An 18,603-nucleotide genomic window follows, 5' to 3' on the forward strand; every position below is an offset into this window, starting at 1 on the left:
CCATAGAAATCCTCTCTCCTCTTCTGTAAGACCATTGTCAGTTTAGATTAATTTATTGTGCAAATCATAGAATCAATAAGGGTAGAAATGAGCTCCAATATCATCAAGTTCAGTCTTTGACTAAACTACAGCACTAAGTGCCACATCCAGTAATTTCTTGAACACTTCCAGATATGATGACTCCACCACTTCCCTGGGCAGCCCATTCCAATGCTTAACTGCCCTTTCAGTGAAAAAATTCTTCCAGATAGCCAGCCTGAGCCTTCTCTGGTGCAACTTGAGGCCATTTCCTCTCAACCTGTCACTTACTGCCTGGGAGAACAGGCCTACCCCCACCTGGCTACAATGTCTTTTCAGATAGTTGTAGGAGTGATGCATTTAATGTCCCACATTAAACAATCTGATAATGTTTTCTGAGGAGTATTTCCTAGGTCACTGAATCCTGGTCCTACTGAGAAAATTTATCTAAAATCCCTCTTACAAGGTGACTGTACTCTGCTTTGCAAATAATTAAGTTCAGTTGAACAAGATCATTTTTCAAATCTTGTTAAGTTGAATCTTAAATTAATTTATAAGAAGTTTATACCAGTAGTTCTGCACTAATGTCACCGTTTGGATTCCATAGTTGTCCATTTTTTTTGACATAGTATTTTTTCCATAGCATTGTTTTCCCTGACTTACCGACAGAGAATTGTTCACTCTTTTCAGATCCATTTTTGCTAGCCAAAACCAACCTGTCTTTGGTAGGCTCCTCCTGTTGAGACTCTTTCTTCTCCCTGGCACTCTGATTCTTCTTTGCACTTCTTCCAGACTGAACTGTCATTGAACATGAATAGGAGAATTGTGTGCAATATTCCAATTTCCATTCACCTCCCATTTGAAAGAGGTAATCTCAGGGGATCTGAGGGATCCTGGTTTGAAACAGAGTCCAGATTTCCAGTTACTTGTAAACTATAATAACCTTTAATGTTGGCTGTAAACTGCCACTGAAAGAAGTTCTACCAAGAAATAAAAGAGAGAATATCTTGTATATAATAACAATACCACATGTCCCATAAGAATGTGAGCATCACAGAGCATTTTCCTTTTATTTAATCAGTCTTTTGGTGGAGGCTGCTTTGCTTGCCCTGTGTCTAGTAGAGCTGCTCCTTCTCTCTCTTGGCAAGTTCCACGGGCACCAGTTTCTCTCTGCGCTGGCTCACCCCGCACAAGGGCGTCCTCACGTATTTCCTGCAGAAGGACAAAACCCCGCACGTGTTGGACACTGCGGGCAGCCGATGGCACAGCGCACCCCGGAGAGTCACCCCAGTGCTCAGGGTGCCCCAGGATGGATGCCTGGGATACCCCGGGAAGGATACCCTGGGATGGATACCCTGGGATGGATGCCCCAGGATGGATCCCCCGGGATGGATGCCCTGGGATGGATATCCCAGGATGGATGCCCTGGGATGGATACGCTGGGATGGATGCCCCAGGATGGTCACTCCGGGATGCCCCAGGATGGATGCCCGGGATGCCCCGGGATGGGTGCCCCAGGATGGATGCCCTGGGATGCCCTGGGATGGATGCCCGGGATGCCCCGGGATGGGTGCCCCAGGATGGATGCCCTGGGATGGATGCCCCGGGATGGATACCCCGGGATGGATGTCCTGGGATGGATACCCCGGGGTGCCCCGGGATGGATGCCCCGGGATGGATGCCCTGGGATGGATGCCCCGGCATGGATGCCCTGGGATGGATGCCCTGGGATGGATGCCCCGGGATGGGTGCCCCGGGATGGATACCCCGGGATGGATGCCCTGGGATGGATACCCCGGGGTGCCCCGGGATGGATGCCCCGGGATGGATGCCCTGGGATGTCCCGGGATGCTGCGGCGGCTGCCCGCACGGGGGCGGCCCCGCCGCACGCTCTCCCCGCAGCGCCCGCTCCCGCTCCCGCTCCCGCTCCCGCTCCGGCAGGGATGGGTGCCTTTCCCTAAGGGGAGGGGAAGGGACAGCCCGAGCGCAGCGGCAGCACAGTGGTTAGTCCGTCAGCTAATTAGTCTATAAACAAGCTCCTTCATGCCCAGCTGAGTTGCAAATATCCTCCCGTAAGCTAAAAAGTACAAATACCGGATGATACTAAGTTGTTAACATATAATGAAGTATCTAGACTCGTAGGTTAGTTTAGGTCAAAAAAAGGCCTCTGAAATCATCAAGTCCAGCTGTTAACTGAACATTGCTATCTTCACCATGGCACCGTGTCTCCAAATACCAGTCTAGATAATTTTTGAACATCTCCAGGGGTGGTGATTCCACCACTTCCCAGGGAAGCCTCTTCCAACACCTTACCCACCCTCTCAGTAAAGAGTTTTTTCCTAACATCCAATTTAAGCCTCCCCTGATGCAATTTGAAACTGTTTCTTCTTGTTCTGCCCCTTGTTGCTTGGGAGAAGAGACTGACCCTCACCTGTCTACAGCATTTAGTAAAGACGCAAGAAAAGCTCATCTACAACAGCTATCAAAATCCACGTAGAGCCTTGAAGCGACATCAGAACAAGCCAATCTGATCTCTCCCTCCCATTTTCTGCATACAACCCAAAACACACAGTCCAAAATGCAAGATCAGAGTCACCCTCCCATCCAGGAATGCCAGACAGCAAACGTGCTGGTGAGCCAGGCTTGGCTGCAGGTCCTCAAGGGGTGCTCAAAACCCACCTTGCCTTTAGGGACAGTCCTTCAGCACCAACAAAATGTTTGGTTGGCAGCTGAGATCAACATGTGCAAGCTCAAGCCTTGAGAGAATCAGAATTTTACTTTAGTTTCAATTTTTTCCCCAATAGTTTCCTTTTTTTCAATAGTTTAATTTTTTTTGCAATATGTGGCGCTTTGTCCCTCTGACACTTGGGGGATGCAGTCACGTGCTTGGTACTTACTGTTTAGCTAGTTCCATGGATATTTGCTCCAAAGAGCATCCTTTTGTCTCTGGTATAAACATGATGACAAAAGCCAGTGATGCTAGACTCATTATTGTGTAAATGAAGCACACCCAGGACAAGCCAATGAGCTCTACAAAGGAAGAAAACATATCTTTTTTAATTTTCAAATACTGCAATTTTTCTTCCTGTTGCTGTGTTTTAGAGGATACAGGCCCTAATACACAGGAGAAGTTAGAAAGACGCCAGGCCGCTATTCTCAGCTCAGATATATTGAAAAAGAAGAGTGGCTTTGCTTTTTCTAATACTCCTTATGAAAGAAAATTAATGTGTTCATATTGGTCGACTTAGCATGAACCTATTGGTTTATTTTATTTGCAATCTGCATGAAAACAGTGAGGAGCCATTGTTACTGGTTTGTGGGAAGGCCATGAGGATCATGAGTGCCTTGGATTTTTGCCTGGGTCTGGTTTTGGTGCACATTCTTTCTTGGAGTAATTCCAAGCATTTTTCACACTATTACAGTTGTCTCCAGCTAATCCTCCCCACCTGTCAGTGCCCAGCATTTCCACTGAGAGTCATGGGTGCTGTGCCAGAAAGTGATCCAAGAGTGAACTCTTAGTGGGGCCATCCAAGATCTGGTGGTTTTCTGAGCCTACAGTCCAGGGCCAGGTAGATCCTCGGGCCTAGGGATGCACTCTGCAGCCCCTGGAAAGTAAAGTGTGTACAAACCCAACAGTGTGCTGCAGCCCCCTGGGCAGTTGAGACATTTGCCAGATAAACCTGGGCATTGAGACATCTGTCAGTTGTGTCATGAGCTGAAAATTGCAGCTGAAGCTTCTGATCCAGCTGGTACCTCTGCATCAGCAGCCATGTGCAGATGCTGCTGGCCACTGTGCCCTCCATGTGTGTTCATCTGACAATAGAATTCCCAATCCTGCCTTTCTGCCATAGACGAGGAATGCATGTTTTCCTGTACTTACAGTTTCATAAATCCAGATTAGACCCAGTTAAGCCAAGGGAGTTACTGAGGCTTTACAGTCTGTGAAACTGAGACCAGGATAACAGAGAGATGTACATTAACAAGTAATGCTGCATGGCAAGAGGGGACGTCCAGGTGAAACAGCTGCCACGGAGCACCTGAGGTCTACCAGGTGGTTTTGGAGACATTTCCTTAAAATTAAATCAGGTCTGGTCCAAGGACTGAGCAAGTGCTGGCAGCTGGACTGACTACAATATGCATTTTCTTGTTTGGTTTTGTCCAAAAGCTTGTGCAGTTCAGGACTGCAGTTCTGTGATGCAAACTGATGGGCAGTGAGTGGGAGTAACAGGATGGTTTCCTTTTGAAGAAGACCGTTGATCCAATTAAAGTGAGAGTGTGAACACAGAGAACTTTACCTGTCATATTTTTCCTAGTTTTACTAGTTTTAATCAAGATAGTACTCAGGATGGAGGATGTGGGTTTTTTCTTTCTCTCTCTCTTGCTTTTTTTTTTTTTTTTTTTTGGAAAGAAAATCCAAACGTGAAACTCAGTATAGTAACAGATCACACTCATTTTCAAATCTGTCCTGAAAAACATCTAACAGTGTGAAAACTACCTTGATTTCTTGTGAGTTGATTGCCTCTGGCAGAGAGCAATGTAGACTTAAGGGAAACCTGGAATTTCTACTCTGTTATATATTTTGATTTTCAGCATGTATTTTTGTCACAATAGGACTGTAAACTAAAATTTGCAAAGCCTCATATAATATAAAATTAGAAAAATAAATTTGCTAATCAATAAATTTCAGCATTTAACCTTCCCATTTGATTATCATCAAATTAGAAGTCATACATGGTAGTCTTCCACATTCTTACATTCAAATTCAAATTTTAACCTCAGAAAGACATTTTTTTTAAAGACAATTTTCTGAAAGCTGAAACATTCCTGTGAAAAGGAATTAATTAAGGATTGTGTTTAAAAATGTCTGATCAGAAAAGCTTAGTCTGATCTAGAACAGAACTTGCATTGATTTCAGAAGATGCAGGACTTAATCCTAAACATTATGTATTTTCAGCCTACCAAGGCAATGGTGTTTTTAAGACCTGAGCTTTCCAGCCTGTGGAGTGGATGTGCAAGGTCTGACAGCAGCACTGTGGGGCTGAAGTTACTGGCACAAAGAAAGATATGGTGGGAATGCTGAAGTTACACCAACACCTAAACAGAGACCTTGTCTTCTGGGCCTTCACAGCTGCAATTCTGGCAAGGCTTTTGTATAAGAGAGATTTATTTTGCCCACTAGGAGAATATCAACTTGGAAGGACACAGAGAAATCTTACCAGTTACAGTCAAAAACGTCAAGGAGATGAGGAGGTTTATACCCCAGTTCATGCTAGATGTCAAAGCCATGGCCCGTCCTCTGATCCCGCCAGGGAAAATTTCACTCAGGACCAACCAGGACACTGAAATACAAGGAAAAAAAAAATGTTTCTTTGGAAGGATGACTCTCCTTGCTATAAGTGTATGTAGTCCATGGATTCAGGCGAGGCCGTCTGAAAGAATAAGTTGGTTTTCAGGGGTTTAGGTTTGTGAGGACCCAAACTCTGCAGGCAGCATGTGCAGCAATCAGCATCACCTGGGGTCACCATCCCTTCATCCCTGCCCAGTGGGTGCCTGAGGCAGTGACAGGTGGCACTGCACTGGGGAGGTGAGCTCTGACTGCACATCTGGGTATGAAAGCAAGCTCTGACCAAATAACTCTCGAGTGACAGAACACTAATGGAAGTGGGGCAGCAAACCAAAGCAATCTTCAGCCTCAGAGGGGCACTGTGTGTTTATGCCACCTTATAAATCAACCTGCCACACTGAACTATGCTTGCTATTCCAGCTCTCTGCTGCACATAAATGAGATTGCTGAGGTACAAATGAAGAGAGAGGGACTGATTTTTGACTCCTTCATATCACGTCACACCACACCACAGGTGATCTAAATGCTGGTGCTGCTAGCTCCCAAAGCAAATTCAGACATGAAGAGCTGGCTGTGTAATCACCTTGATAGCAAGAGGGAAAAAAAAAAAAAAAAAAGACACATTTTTGTACTGTTCCTGATTATCAGAAAACAAATGAACAAGAACCCATACACAAACAAACCCAAAGCCCAGCCAAAAACCTGCTCCACTCTCTCCTTTTGATGACAAGCAAGATGCATTAGCAAGAGGTTGCTGCTTGGAGAGGCTGTGGGTTAGCAGGTGACTGACACAAGAGCTGTGTCTTCAGGCCCTTGGCCATTATAAATCACTCATCTGTGCTGTTATTTCTGCAAAATGACAGATAGGAGCTTACCCAGAACACTTGCACTGGGCAGTCTAAAAGACTCATTCCAAAACCAAGCTCCTGTATGTCCAAGTGTGTTTCACTGGTAAAGGTAGGAAAAAAAGGTGCTCCTGGAAGAAACTAAAAAAGCTGAAATGGGGAAAAACCCCCTGAGTTTAGAGTCAACAGAGCAGATTTGAGCAAATTCTAGATTTCTTAGTACCATAGACTTGAATTAATTTTCTTTTTTTTTTTTTTTTTTTTATATTTTTGAAGAAAAATTTTTAAAAAGCTTCACTTCCACCATGGAAGTGACCCAAAAGAGTGATAATTTTTTAGCAGAGTCTCAAGACCACACTTCATAATGGCCTAACCCTGCTGGGCATAGTCAAGTGGCCCACTTGAGGACCTGAAAAGCAAAGCAGCAAGTAAGCAAAAGGCAATGGAGCCATTCTGAGGTGTGCATTCACAGCTCCTGCAGTTCATCTCCACAGGATGGCCTGCCAGCCAGCACACAAGCTCGGCTGCAAAAAGAGTTACACATCAAAAACTGGCAAAAGGGATATTTACTGTCACATTAGAACTAAAATGAAGAATGAAGGAATCTAAACCCACTTTCTGCTGGGCATAAACCACCCTCCAGGAACAAAGCAGTGCTCTGGGCACTGAAAGACAGCTCATGGTGCAGCTGAAATGTGTGGCACTGCAGAAACTCCAATGCCATGCAGTTTTCCAATGACAGACTGGCCCTTTCAGCCTAACTGATAATTTGTCTGGAGGTTTGAATCGTGTTGTTTTCCTGTTAAGAAACCAAAACACTTGAGGATCTGCATCAGCTGTAATAGTGGTTAGCTGCTTGTATTGCAACCACTTATTTAGTTTAGACAGATGCCACCAAAACACCAGGACTGTTCTTTGAGTCTGCTGATGGTAGTAGCTACACCCTCTGGCATGGCCCTGACCTCTGCTCAGCTGGCAAGGAGCAGATAGGTTCACGCCCCAGGGAGAAAGAGCAGTTGTAGAAATCTGACACTACAGTCTGTTTACTCCTCTCCCCAAGCTGAAGCAGCAATAGCCATCGATTCTTTGCTTTTAGCACCTCTCTGGGATTGTGTTTACTATTTGTACCTTTGCCAGAAAGCAGCAGCTGATGTAGGTATGGCAGGGATGTGACTTGCTCTGGGGAAGCCAGCAGCTAGGCTCAGGCTCCCATTCATACTGACTGCTGCTGCCTCCTGTGCTGTGCACACAACACTGCAGACATTTAACCTTCACGCTCCCAAAGTCACTCCAAGCCACCCCTGTGCTCTGCCTTCACCAGCCTGAACAGCGGCATTCTACAGGGGAAATCAGCCTGTCCTTCAAAAGAGGATCCAAATTCCACCCTCCATCTGCTGTGCAATCCAGCAGTATTCCCAAAGGATGCTGCAACAGCAATTACACTGCACACACTCTGGAGGTTTCAGTGTCCACTCTGGCCACCCCCAGCTGGTGGGAATGGATGGTAAAAGAGCTGGTGATCCCCGGGTGAGAGGTGGGTAAGAGATGAGGCTAAGGGCTGGGCAGCATGATTCTCTGTGCTCGATTCAACAACTGCAGAGTTTGTTGCTGCAGGCAGTAACTCACCTTTGCTGACCCGCAGTGTGTTGTGTGTTGACAGCAGTTAAGAAAAATTGTGCAGTTTAATGGTCCTTTATTATGGTACAATATAGAGGAAACAACACACACTGCAAATGCAGACGGAAATATTGCATTGGCTCAGGAAGCTTAACTGTTTCATTAAATATCACAGAAACTAGATGGCCTGATATTCCTTGCCCAAGTGGAAAGAGAAGAGGATTCAGATATAATATACAGCCCCATGACCAGGATGGTGACATCCACCTCTAAACAAAGTCACAGGGGCTGTGCCAGCAGGAAGCAGAATAGTAATGGAAGATTTCAGCTAGTCCCACTAAGACTGAATAAATCATGCATAATTGAGCACAGTGCTGGGAGTACATTTTACATACCGGATGTGATGGCTCCTTTAAGCACTTTGTTGGATATTTAATGAGAGAATAAAAGGCAAATTGTGCTTCAGTGCTGAGCCTGGGTAGTTCAAGATGCAACCATGAGCAAGACGCTCTGTTACACTGGTTATAACATTTAACATTCAATATTCTTGTAGAAAGGCAAAAGCCAGGAGCCTACCACATTTTGTTTTGAAAGGAGAACAATATTACCATAAGCCTCCTTTCTGTAAAGATCAGGGTAAGGGCTCCAGTGGTGCTCTGGAGGATGTTTAAACTACATGGTTGAAGGCTTAAAATATACATACAAACAAATGAATGAGAAATAGTACAGATAAACTACTGAATGAAGAAAACTGTTAGAAATAGGGAAGTGCCTTTACAAAAGGCATACATTGTGCCTAGACAAAGAAAACACAGTATGACTGTGGAAATGTTACTTGCAGTATCATCATCAGGCAGCCAAGTGTTTTGAGTGTGCTGGCTGAGAGGATGAGAGGCCAGGGACAGAGCCAGTGACATCCCAGGATTAAAGAAACACTCCTCTGGGATGCAGGAAGGGATCACCCTGCTGGACTGTTCCGAGCTCCTAGCTGGACTAGGATAAAGCTGACTAATATCAGCTGGAAAGGGCATGGGTACAGTGTCTTGTAAAAAGAGTCCTAAGGAAAACCATGTCATTTTGAAAGAGTTAAGGAACACGGGGTTAGACACAAATGAGACACTGTGCTTTTCAATCTCAAAGAGCTTTGGTGAAGTGTTTGGGATAGAAAAGCAGTAAGCTTAGTCACATCCTAAAAGATACAAACTAAGAGAATCCAAGTGAAATTACCAGATACAGCAGTTAGGTGAGGAAGAAGGATATGGTTCTTCACACAATGTGTATTTCAGCCCTGGAACTCACTATCACAAGATACTTCCAATGTGGAAAAGTATTGGTCAGTTAAATCATTAAATGCTGGGTGTCAAACATTATTTCTCCATACGTGTGAAAAAAAGATCCATGCAGAACTATTGTTCACAATAGTAAAAAGAATTCTTCAATATTTTTCTTGAAGTTTTCTAAACTACAGATAGGCAGAGGACCAACTGTGCATGCTGTATGGGCCTCTTCTTCTGCATTGTCTCTCAGCACTTGTTATTGGCTGGAGGTTTTATGGTTGGAGGCAGGGTTACACACTGATTAAGAGGACTTTTTGTTTGAGCCAACATGGCCAAACTAATGAACTTTACACTTGGGCTGTAAGCAAAGAAACATCTCAAACTTCATGTGATGTCCTCCTTCCTTATTCCTTATTTCCTTACTTTACTGCTATGAAGTAAATACATTTTTAAAAGAAAAATTAACATACATCAAAGAAGCAGAAAAATCTGAGAATAACTGAGAAATACTGTGAGCTTGAGGGTGCTCAACATTCAAGTGAGGTACATGAATGAAAAACGTCCTTGTTTTGACCTTTTCCTGCCAGGAGGTAGAAGTAAATTGGAAGCTGCTCAGCAGCTCTTATTAGTGAAATATTAGATTCCCTTGGTATTCATTTGTTGCTTGGCATTTTTTTTCCTGTACCTGCATTGTGTGAGATCAAATTCTTTATGGTGAGATTCAGAAAATGGCCATTGCAATATCTGAAAGAATTTAGGTTTCTGAGGTATAAACTCTGGAAAGTGATTAATTGGACTTATAGCTTAGTAGGGAAGTGGGCAGAAGTACTTTAGATTTTGAAAAGGAGCACTGGGTTGTTAACAAAACAAGGTCCAAGCAAAGATAAGGAAGAGATTACCCCATGAGGTAACACAGACAGACCATCCAAGAGTGTGTAACAAACGATCAGAGCTAGGGAAGGATGCAAACAAGTCACTGCAAAGCTGCCATGAGATGGCAGGGCTTGGCTAATGACTGACTTTGCCTAGACCAGATTTTTATTCCAGGCTTAAACCCAACAGGTTTTTAATTTTCCTGGCTTCTGGCTTTGCTGGCTATTACCAGAAAGAGCCAGGTGGCCAACCACTTCCCACTAAAGGCCAGGTTCAGCTGATCTTGATTTCAAAGGGCACGTTGTGCCATCAAGGGGTATGGCAGGAGACTTCAGAGTGGGTGCTGGTGGTGAGGAGTGTGCCTGTGAGGACACTGGGACAGAGTGGGCTTGGGGGACACACGTGCTGCTGTCACACACCAGCACTGTCCCAGCATGGCTCCAAGCACCCACAGAATGTAACTCTGGCAAAGGCTTTCACAGAAGATCCAGTGGAAGTCATCTGGGGGGCTAGCAAAAGTGAAGGATGCTTAACCTGGAAAAAGGAGAGTGTGGGAGGGAGTTGGTCCTTTTCCAAAGCAGATAAAGGAGATGTGACACACAAAAAGTGGACTTACACTCTGCCCCACAGTTTTGTGCAAGAGGACAAAGTAGACTGGCCATTGTGACTGGCATTAAAAATCTCTGACTTTGCTTAAAGGAGACATCTTTCTCTCTGGCTCTGCCCCATAATATGAAACTGAAATGGCTGCTCAAAATTAACGACTGGCAAACAGAGCAAATGTGCAGCTGTATTGCTTTGGAGAACATGTAAGCAGCCAGCAGAGAGCCAGCCTGACAGGGTCAAGTCCTGCCCTGTGTGTGCCCATCAAAAGGAGTGGAATTACTGTATTGCTGAGAGATGGGGGAGTCAGGAGAAGCTTCAGCTAATCTTATGCCTCTGGCTGCATCCTAATCTCTGCAGATGAAGGCTATAAATATAAATATGTACTTTAATTCCATGGCTGCCAAGGTGCTTCTCTCCAAGCCTGACTACTGGTTACAAGATACCTAATGCCACTGATGATCCAGAAGGAGCTGACGTGGTGCGTGGCAAATCTAAATTCTTTTTGTTTTCTTCTGGTACACCACAACTCTGTTTCTAATGGTTAACTCTTTAGACTGACTCCTTGGAGGACAAGTGGGATTTAATCCTTTTATTCCCTGAGGCTGTATCAGAGTACATAAAAATTGTTGCCCACTGTCTGTGCTATTTGCATCACTGTCTAATAGACAGGCTGAGCACTCCCATGTGGTTTTTTAAGGAGCCTTGTGGTGGACCACTGAAATCACTCATGCCTCCTCCAGTTTATGATAGAGCAGTGGGAAGGGTTTGAGGGAAGATAGTGATTCCAAAGCATTAACTCCATCATCTGTGCCCTGGGCCACTTGAGAAGGAGGGCAGTGAGATGCAATTCACATCTGATTTTCCTAGAGATCCTTCCTCCCTTAACCTTCTCAACACTGCAGGGCTGCATTTTAAATTTTTGTTGTTGTTTTACTATTCAAATTTTCATCTCCATGAACTTGAAAGAAATGCTATGGATCATATGGGCCTTCCTTTTAAATGCAAGGTGTTCAATATATTCTTAAATATGCTTTCAGTGGTCTTCAATTACTGTCCATTGTCATCTGGAAAAAATAGTCACAAATGAGATTTTAGAGGTGATTACTGGACAAGAAGTGATAGATATATAAGGATATAGAAATGGTAAAATTCTCTTAGTTAATGTGATTTGTAGACTTTCTTGCCCAAGAAAAGTGCTCAGCAGAAAATCTATCAGTAGAATTGTCCTGGTATTCAGGACAACACCAGCTATTCAGCTGGTAGAGTCCATTTTCTTCTGAGTAGCTGGTGCAGTGCTGTGTTTTGGATTTAGTATGAGAACAATGCTGATAACACACTGATGTTTGAGTTGCAGCTAAATAGTGCTTACCATAAATCAGACTTTTCCATTTCCTATGCCCAGTTTTCCATTCCCAATGAGCAGGCGCCCAAGAAAGTGGGAGGGAGCATGGCCAGGACAGTTGAAAGGAACTGGCCAAAGGAATATTCTACTATATATACTATATATAGAATATATATATATAGTATATATAGTATACTATATATAGAATATATTTTCTATTCTAGAGCATCACACCCAGATTGTAAACTGCAAAGAGCTGGCTGGGAACCACTGATCACTGCTCAGAAAAGTCTGGCCATCAGTCAGTGGGAGGTGAGCAATTGTGTTGTGCATCACTTGTTTCTCTTGGTTTTTATTCCTCTCCCTCTCTGCCTCTTCCCTTTTCATCACAGTTATTGATGTTATTGTTATAAACATTATTATAATTAGAATTATTCTTTTTGTTTGTTCATTTCAATTATTAAACTGCTCTTAACTAATGAGGTTTAACTTTTTTTTCCTCCAGTTTTCCTCCCTAGTGGGCAAGGGGCAGAGAAAAGATTGAGCCATCAGCTGTGGGATACTTAGTTATCAGCTGGAGTTAAAAAAGAAGAATTCATCATAGCCTTGCTATTGACAGACATGGTAATAGTGTGTACCTCTTTTCAGGTACCCTAAGAAAAGTTGTTTTGAACAGATGTGTGAGATGACAATTCTCTTTGCAACTGGGTACCACAGTCACTATTCCTCTCATCCTTTGTTATGTAGACACTCAAATTCTCCCATCAAGACAGAACAACGCGCCGAGTGGCAGAAAAGAAAAACAAAAAAGAGAGAAAAAGGAAAAATTTTTAAAAGCTTTCAAGGGAAAATATGCTTACTGTAATAAAACACATACTGCCATCCAAAAAAATGTCTTTTAATTAAAATCTGAAATATGTATTCCTGTTTGTGGGTGTTTATTTGTCCAGAATATTAAATCCAGGATAATCCTTCGAGGCATTTGCAGAGGAATGACTGCAGAAGCCAGAAGCCCTAATTCATGAGGAAGTTCTGTGTGAATTAGTTCAGCTTATCACATATTTCTCTTCTACAAAGTATGCAGAGGAGAAATTACCCAGTTGGGTGGGATAAGTGAACCTGTTTTTCTAGTACCTAAGGGCTACTGGTGGTCCTTGAGAGGTTGCACAGCAGAAAAAACCTGTTGTGACACAGAAACTGGGGGCAATTTAGGCCTTTGCTCTTGAAAAACAGAGATATTATTTGTGCACATGCCTCACAAAACTCTCAGTAGAAAGGATAAGCAACATTTTTCAACAGTGACTTATTTAGTGAGCAGCCTGTAGTGATCCAGGCTTTCTTTAAGCTCCTCACTGGAAATGGCTGCCCATGCTTTGCTTTGGTTGCTGCTGGAGGAAGGCAGTGAGGAGGAAGGTGTGAAGGCCCTGGGTTTAACCACCACAAGGTGTCTTTTAGTTCTGTTTCTTCCATAAGAGTTTTCTGCACTTAGGGTTGATTTTCCAAGGCAGCAGGAGCTGGGTGCCCTCCTGCATGACCTTTCCCTTTGAGAAAATCTTCCTGGCTTTCCTCCCAGAGCTCAGTGTGGCACAGGAACTTGGATGCCATGGGAGAAACAGTCTCCTGCCTCCATGCACTGACTTACCCTGCTCTCTGTGCTTTGGCTGACAGCCTCACCTTCCTCAGCAGAGCCAGTAAGCCATGTCATTGATTACACATTTCTACCTTTCGGCATAACTAATTTCTCATACTTTATAATACCTGTTTTTAGTTTCATGAACTTTACAGGTGAGATAAAATACCGACTTTGCACATGAAGTCCTACTGACAGTTTTAGTTTCTGCACAAAGCTGGCCCAAGATTAGCTTGCCTCTAAAAAATTCTTCCCAACCCTCTTTCCTAAAGGAAACTGGATTTTATGAAGATTGACAGATGACCTGCAAACATTTTACAGATTTCAGTATCACAATGATCTTGTCTCCTAGAACATGGTTAAGGAAACGAATACGAACTAAACTTTAAAACTGTGCATAATTTTAAGCACAGGCTACATTTCTCTTATGCCTTTGCATCAATGGGTTGACTAACATAGAACTATTAGTAAAGAGGTATTTACACTATGCAGAGCACCAAATCCCTCAACTCAAATCCCTCTTTAAGTGGAGGATAATATGCCAAACCACAGGAAGTCACCTACTTTTCCAACAGCAGACTGAACTACTGTCACTGCAGAGACACAGGAAGAGTGGCTGGGGCATGGTGTGGTCTCTCCCTCTTTTCACAGTACCCAGGGCTCTGTCTCTCAGAAGGCAAAGCCTTGGGCCTGATCCACCAAGACTTTCCCTCATTAACATATTAGAGTCACAAACAGGAACATGAATGTCAGTGAAAGTCATGTTTCTGATTACAGGTGCATTTCAATATACAATTTAAATTCAGTCTTGGGGTTGAAATATAACAACATAATAAAACAATTAAGAAGCTCCCACTGACATTCCCATGCCTCATTATCATAAAAGTAATTTTTCCTTCTTGTGACCTTTTGACACTTACAAAAGCCCCCCAGATTTGTAGGTTTTAGCAAGTGAGATAAGACAAACCTATTCATCTTCTATTTCAGAAAGCACTCTCTGCAATTTGAAATCCTAGAATTAATATCCAGCTATCCAAAAATATCTTAAATTGGCTTGCACTTCACTACTACTAATCAGCCTTTGAAAAGGCAAACCTATTCATGGGATTGCTCAATGTGTTAACAAGAGGTTTCAGATAAACTTTATCTGGGACAGGGAAATAGGGAGAAGTGGGCAATTTACCATCCTTGCTTTATTTTCCATTTTGGTATGCTTTGTTTTTCTACTGCAGCTTGGTAGTACGGACACAGTGTGAAATAGAGGCCATGAGAGGCAGCATTTGAATAGCACAGGAATGATGAACTAGATAAGCACGTGGAGTGTCATATTCAAACCACATGGATGCATGCATTAAAAGACTATTCAGTACAAATAAACAGTGCTAGGAATCTTGTCATAAAACAAAGAATCCAAGATAATTTTTTTTTATTATCTGAAATAGGACTTTCTGTACTGTTTCTCAGTGAAACACGCATATTCCCAAGGTTTATTATCTTCATTAAATTCCAGCACAGCATTTAAGCACTGGATTGGTTTTGAATACTCGATTTAGTCTCCGCCACTCTCCCATTTTCCAGAGTAAACCACAAAAAATCATAAAATTTATGCTTCTAATTTCTGTGAATTTTAAGGTCAGGCCACAGCTGCTGGGAAAATGTAGAAACTCAAAAATAAAACATTGTAAACAAATGTCAGGCAAGGCAATGTTGAGCATGAATGTCTGTTAAGATCAGATTCCTGTGCACTACAAATTAATATGACATGCTTTTAGAAGCCTGAAATACTGCTTTAATGTAGGAGATAGTGAGGTGAATTCTAGGTTTTAATCTGACTTTTTTACCAGTGCTTTCCAAGACAGTGCAAAACCATTACGCTCACAGTATTTCAAAACACAGGAACAGCCAACTAAATCCATAGAAGGTTCAGAATTTCCACACTGACAGCTCTCATTCCCACAAGATTTTCCAGCTTCAGGTCAAGCATTTGGTGGCCAAAATGAAGCCCAAGAGCATTAAGGGAGAGGGAAACAGCTTCCTATGCAATCTGGATTGCCAGGATGGCTGCAGGTCTGACCTCTGTCATCGAGGCCCTGGGCTGTGCAGTGTCATGTGTGAAACCAGCTGGTCTGGGCTTTGTCACAATGCATTTAGTGACTCAGGTGAAAGACACATAAAAGGTTCAGCCTTTAACTGTGGTAGTGAATCTACTCAGGTAGCCAGTTAACCTAACAATCACAGGACCAAAGTCAAAGGGACTATATTTGCTTCCAGTATAGTTCTCCGGGCTTTATGGTAGTGCTCCAGCTCTGGGTCTTGCCTTGATTAACCCAATAAAACACATAGAGAGAGACCACCACAAACCACTCAAGATTGTATAAGAAAGACAGTGATGGATTGAGGATGGATTTACTTCCTTCCTCACCTCTACAGACTTCACTTTTCTTGTGAACTCTTCAGCTTTCTTCCAGCCTCTTTCATCTTTCTTGCCTGATCCTTCTTCCCAGTTTTCTCCAATACTGGTTTAAAGCTGCATTTAAATTACTCCAACAGCTCACAATAAGACGTAGAGAAAACAAGTGGGTTTTTACATGGGAATAGAATAGAATAGAATAGAATAGAATAGAATAGAATAGAATAGAATAGAATAGAATAGAATCGTTCAGTACAAAGGGACATACAGTGGTCATCTAGTCCAACTGCATGACCTCTTCAGGGCTTACCAAAAGTTAAAGCATGCTACATGTGGAATGCTGTCTAATTTAGTTTCCCAGTTATCCTGAAGTTCCTTTAACAGCCAGTAAGGAAGGGAGCATTGTGCCAAAGGAAAGGTCACAGATTTCACAGGTTTCACAGAATATGCTGAGTTAGAAGGACCCACAAGGATGATTGAGTCCAACTTTTAAGTGAGTTGCCTGTACAGGGATTGAACAAGGGTTGAACCCACAACCTTGGTTTTATTCACATCATGCCCTGAGTAAGAGAACAGGGGTCTGAAAGTCCCACATTGGTTGAGAAAATATCAGCTTTTGTTGATAATTTGAGGAATCTGGCTCCTGCATCAGTTGGATTCCCAAACACATTGAAACATCTGTTCCATTTTAGGTACAAATTATCTCAGTTCTAAAGTATTCATTCAAGCTGATATAAATTTAACTCAGATATACTCAATATGGTAAATCTGCCTAGGTTTAAACTAGAAATGGACATCTATCATCCTAAACTGAACTTTCATCAGTAAAAATTTGCTCTTAAGGTGTGCCCTCTCTAGGGGCTTGTCTTTACCAACCTCTCTGCACAGATTTTGCTCCTCCCAGGGCTGATGATCCACACAGAGAGCTCCCACAGCAGCAAGATGGTGCATCACAGTAAGGCTTGCTGGAGACCACAGTCCCTGCACCTTCTTGGGGGAACTCAGCCTGGCGGGCACAAAGCCACAATCCTGGGTCTTTCATGTGGGAGGAATTTAACCAGCGTGAAACTAGTAAAACATGAAGGCAGGCTTGTTGGCCTGCTAGCCTTTCCTGCATTAGAATAAAGATAGTGACTGTAGTGACTACAAGCCCCTGTTTTGCTCACCTGTGTTTATCCTCTCTTGTGCCTGCTCCAACAACTTTGAATCTGCCTGCTCTGAGTGCCTCTGCACCCACACGAGGAGAGAAGGGAGATGTTAGGGATCCCCAAATGCAGGAGGAGCATCAGTCTGAGGTGGCTATGAGTGGCTGAGAGTCCATCAGAGAGCCATCCTGGGAGGAAGTGCTGTTCTCAAAACTGCAATGTCCTAATTTTGTGGGTCCTGTGCTCGCCCTCCCCTCATACAAGTTCTGCAGACAGGCTTTGTATCCACTGAGAGCCTGGACCTCACAGCCCTGGGCACTGGTGTGCTGCTCCCAGCAGTCAGCTGGGTCTCCTGTTTTGTAGGTAATGTGCTCACTTCAGGAGCTAAGAAGAAAGAGTGATGAGCACGTGATTTTTTCCAGTTTTCCAATCAGAAATATTCACCCGATGGCTGAGGCTAGCAGATGGCTGCATATCCCAGCCTGAGAAGGCTTCCTGTGGATATTTAATGTCACTCTTTAACAGGTATTTAGCAATACCAAAGTACTGCCAACCCTACAAGCACCCACTCATGGGAGCTATGATTCAACAGGACTGCAACAGTGACATGGAAAATCAGGGTTTGCAGTAAATTCTAAACCCTCTTCCAAGACCTGGTTATACACTTGTTGACCATAAGTATGTTAAATACATATGGATAGATAAATGTATTTCTTTGTGCCAAACCGTGAAATCCAGGAAACACTTCTCCATCTGCAGACTCTGACTTCCCTTGGGTGTATTGTGGCCACAGCAATCTGAGTGTAAAGAAGGCTCTAAGTGCTTGGGTCTGTAGCTCCAAGTTGTTGCCTGAAAGAGGAGTTTGTATCCAAGAGAAGAGCACCAGAGTTTATCCCTTGGCTCTGAAGAGCCACACAAAACTGGCAGCTGCTCTAGGACATGAAGTAATAGAACTTTGTCCCAGGTTGGCAGAGACATAAGTACCTTTGGACTTTTTACAGCAAAGTGTTGGAGTTTTGAGGATGATTCATGTCATGAAATTGCCCGTCAGTCTCACTTGTAGGTGTTTTTGTGGATTTTCATCTGTATGCTCAGCATGAAATGCCATGAAGCCAGCAGAGCTGATGTGATTTGCTCCACCAGATTATCCCAAAGTTCACTGGCTAAGTGCATAAATGCTTTTGCAGTTACACAGAAATGTGTTTAAAGGACTCACAGAGGAAGAGCTCTTGTGCAAAGCACCAATGCCATACATGTAGTCCAAATGCATACATTTGACATCCCTCTCTCATTAGTGTTCCTCATTCCACACCAAAAAATCCTTGAGATGTTCATGGATTCCATTGAACTTCACTCCCACAGTATGTGCAAAGAGGCACTGCCCAAGTCCTGTTTTGCTCACTTGCCTTTAATTTGCAAGAACAAATTCAGGCTGGGAAAACAGACTTTGTTTGGTCCAGAATCAGTCTGCATTACTTGCTTCTCAGCCTAGGACT

At 43.3% G+C, this 18,603-nt stretch overlaps 1 protein-coding gene across 1 annotated transcript in view; it reads right to left on the bottom strand.

Moving 5' to 3' along the window:
• Positions 1-941: 941 nt before the first annotated feature.
• Positions 942-18,603, bottom strand: part of SLC2A12 (solute carrier family 2 member 12) — a 30,584-nt gene continuing 12,922 nt past the window's right edge. The window contains exons 3-5 of the mRNA XM_064706925.1: positions 5,235-5,357; positions 2,916-3,048; positions 942-1,230 (exon numbers count right to left, since the gene is read on the bottom strand). Coding sequence (XP_064562995.1) covers positions 1,134-1,230; positions 2,916-3,048; positions 5,235-5,357 — 353 coding nt within the window. The 3' untranslated portion in view covers positions 942-1,133. The remainder of the gene's footprint in view (positions 1,231-2,915; positions 3,049-5,234; positions 5,358-18,603) is intronic.

Source organism: Zonotrichia leucophrys, chromosome 3, assembly GCF_028769735.1.
Source record: "Zonotrichia leucophrys gambelii isolate GWCS_2022_RI chromosome 3, RI_Zleu_2.0, whole genome shotgun sequence".
Classification (NCBI taxonomy): domain Eukaryota; kingdom Metazoa; phylum Chordata; class Aves; order Passeriformes; family Passerellidae; genus Zonotrichia; species Zonotrichia leucophrys.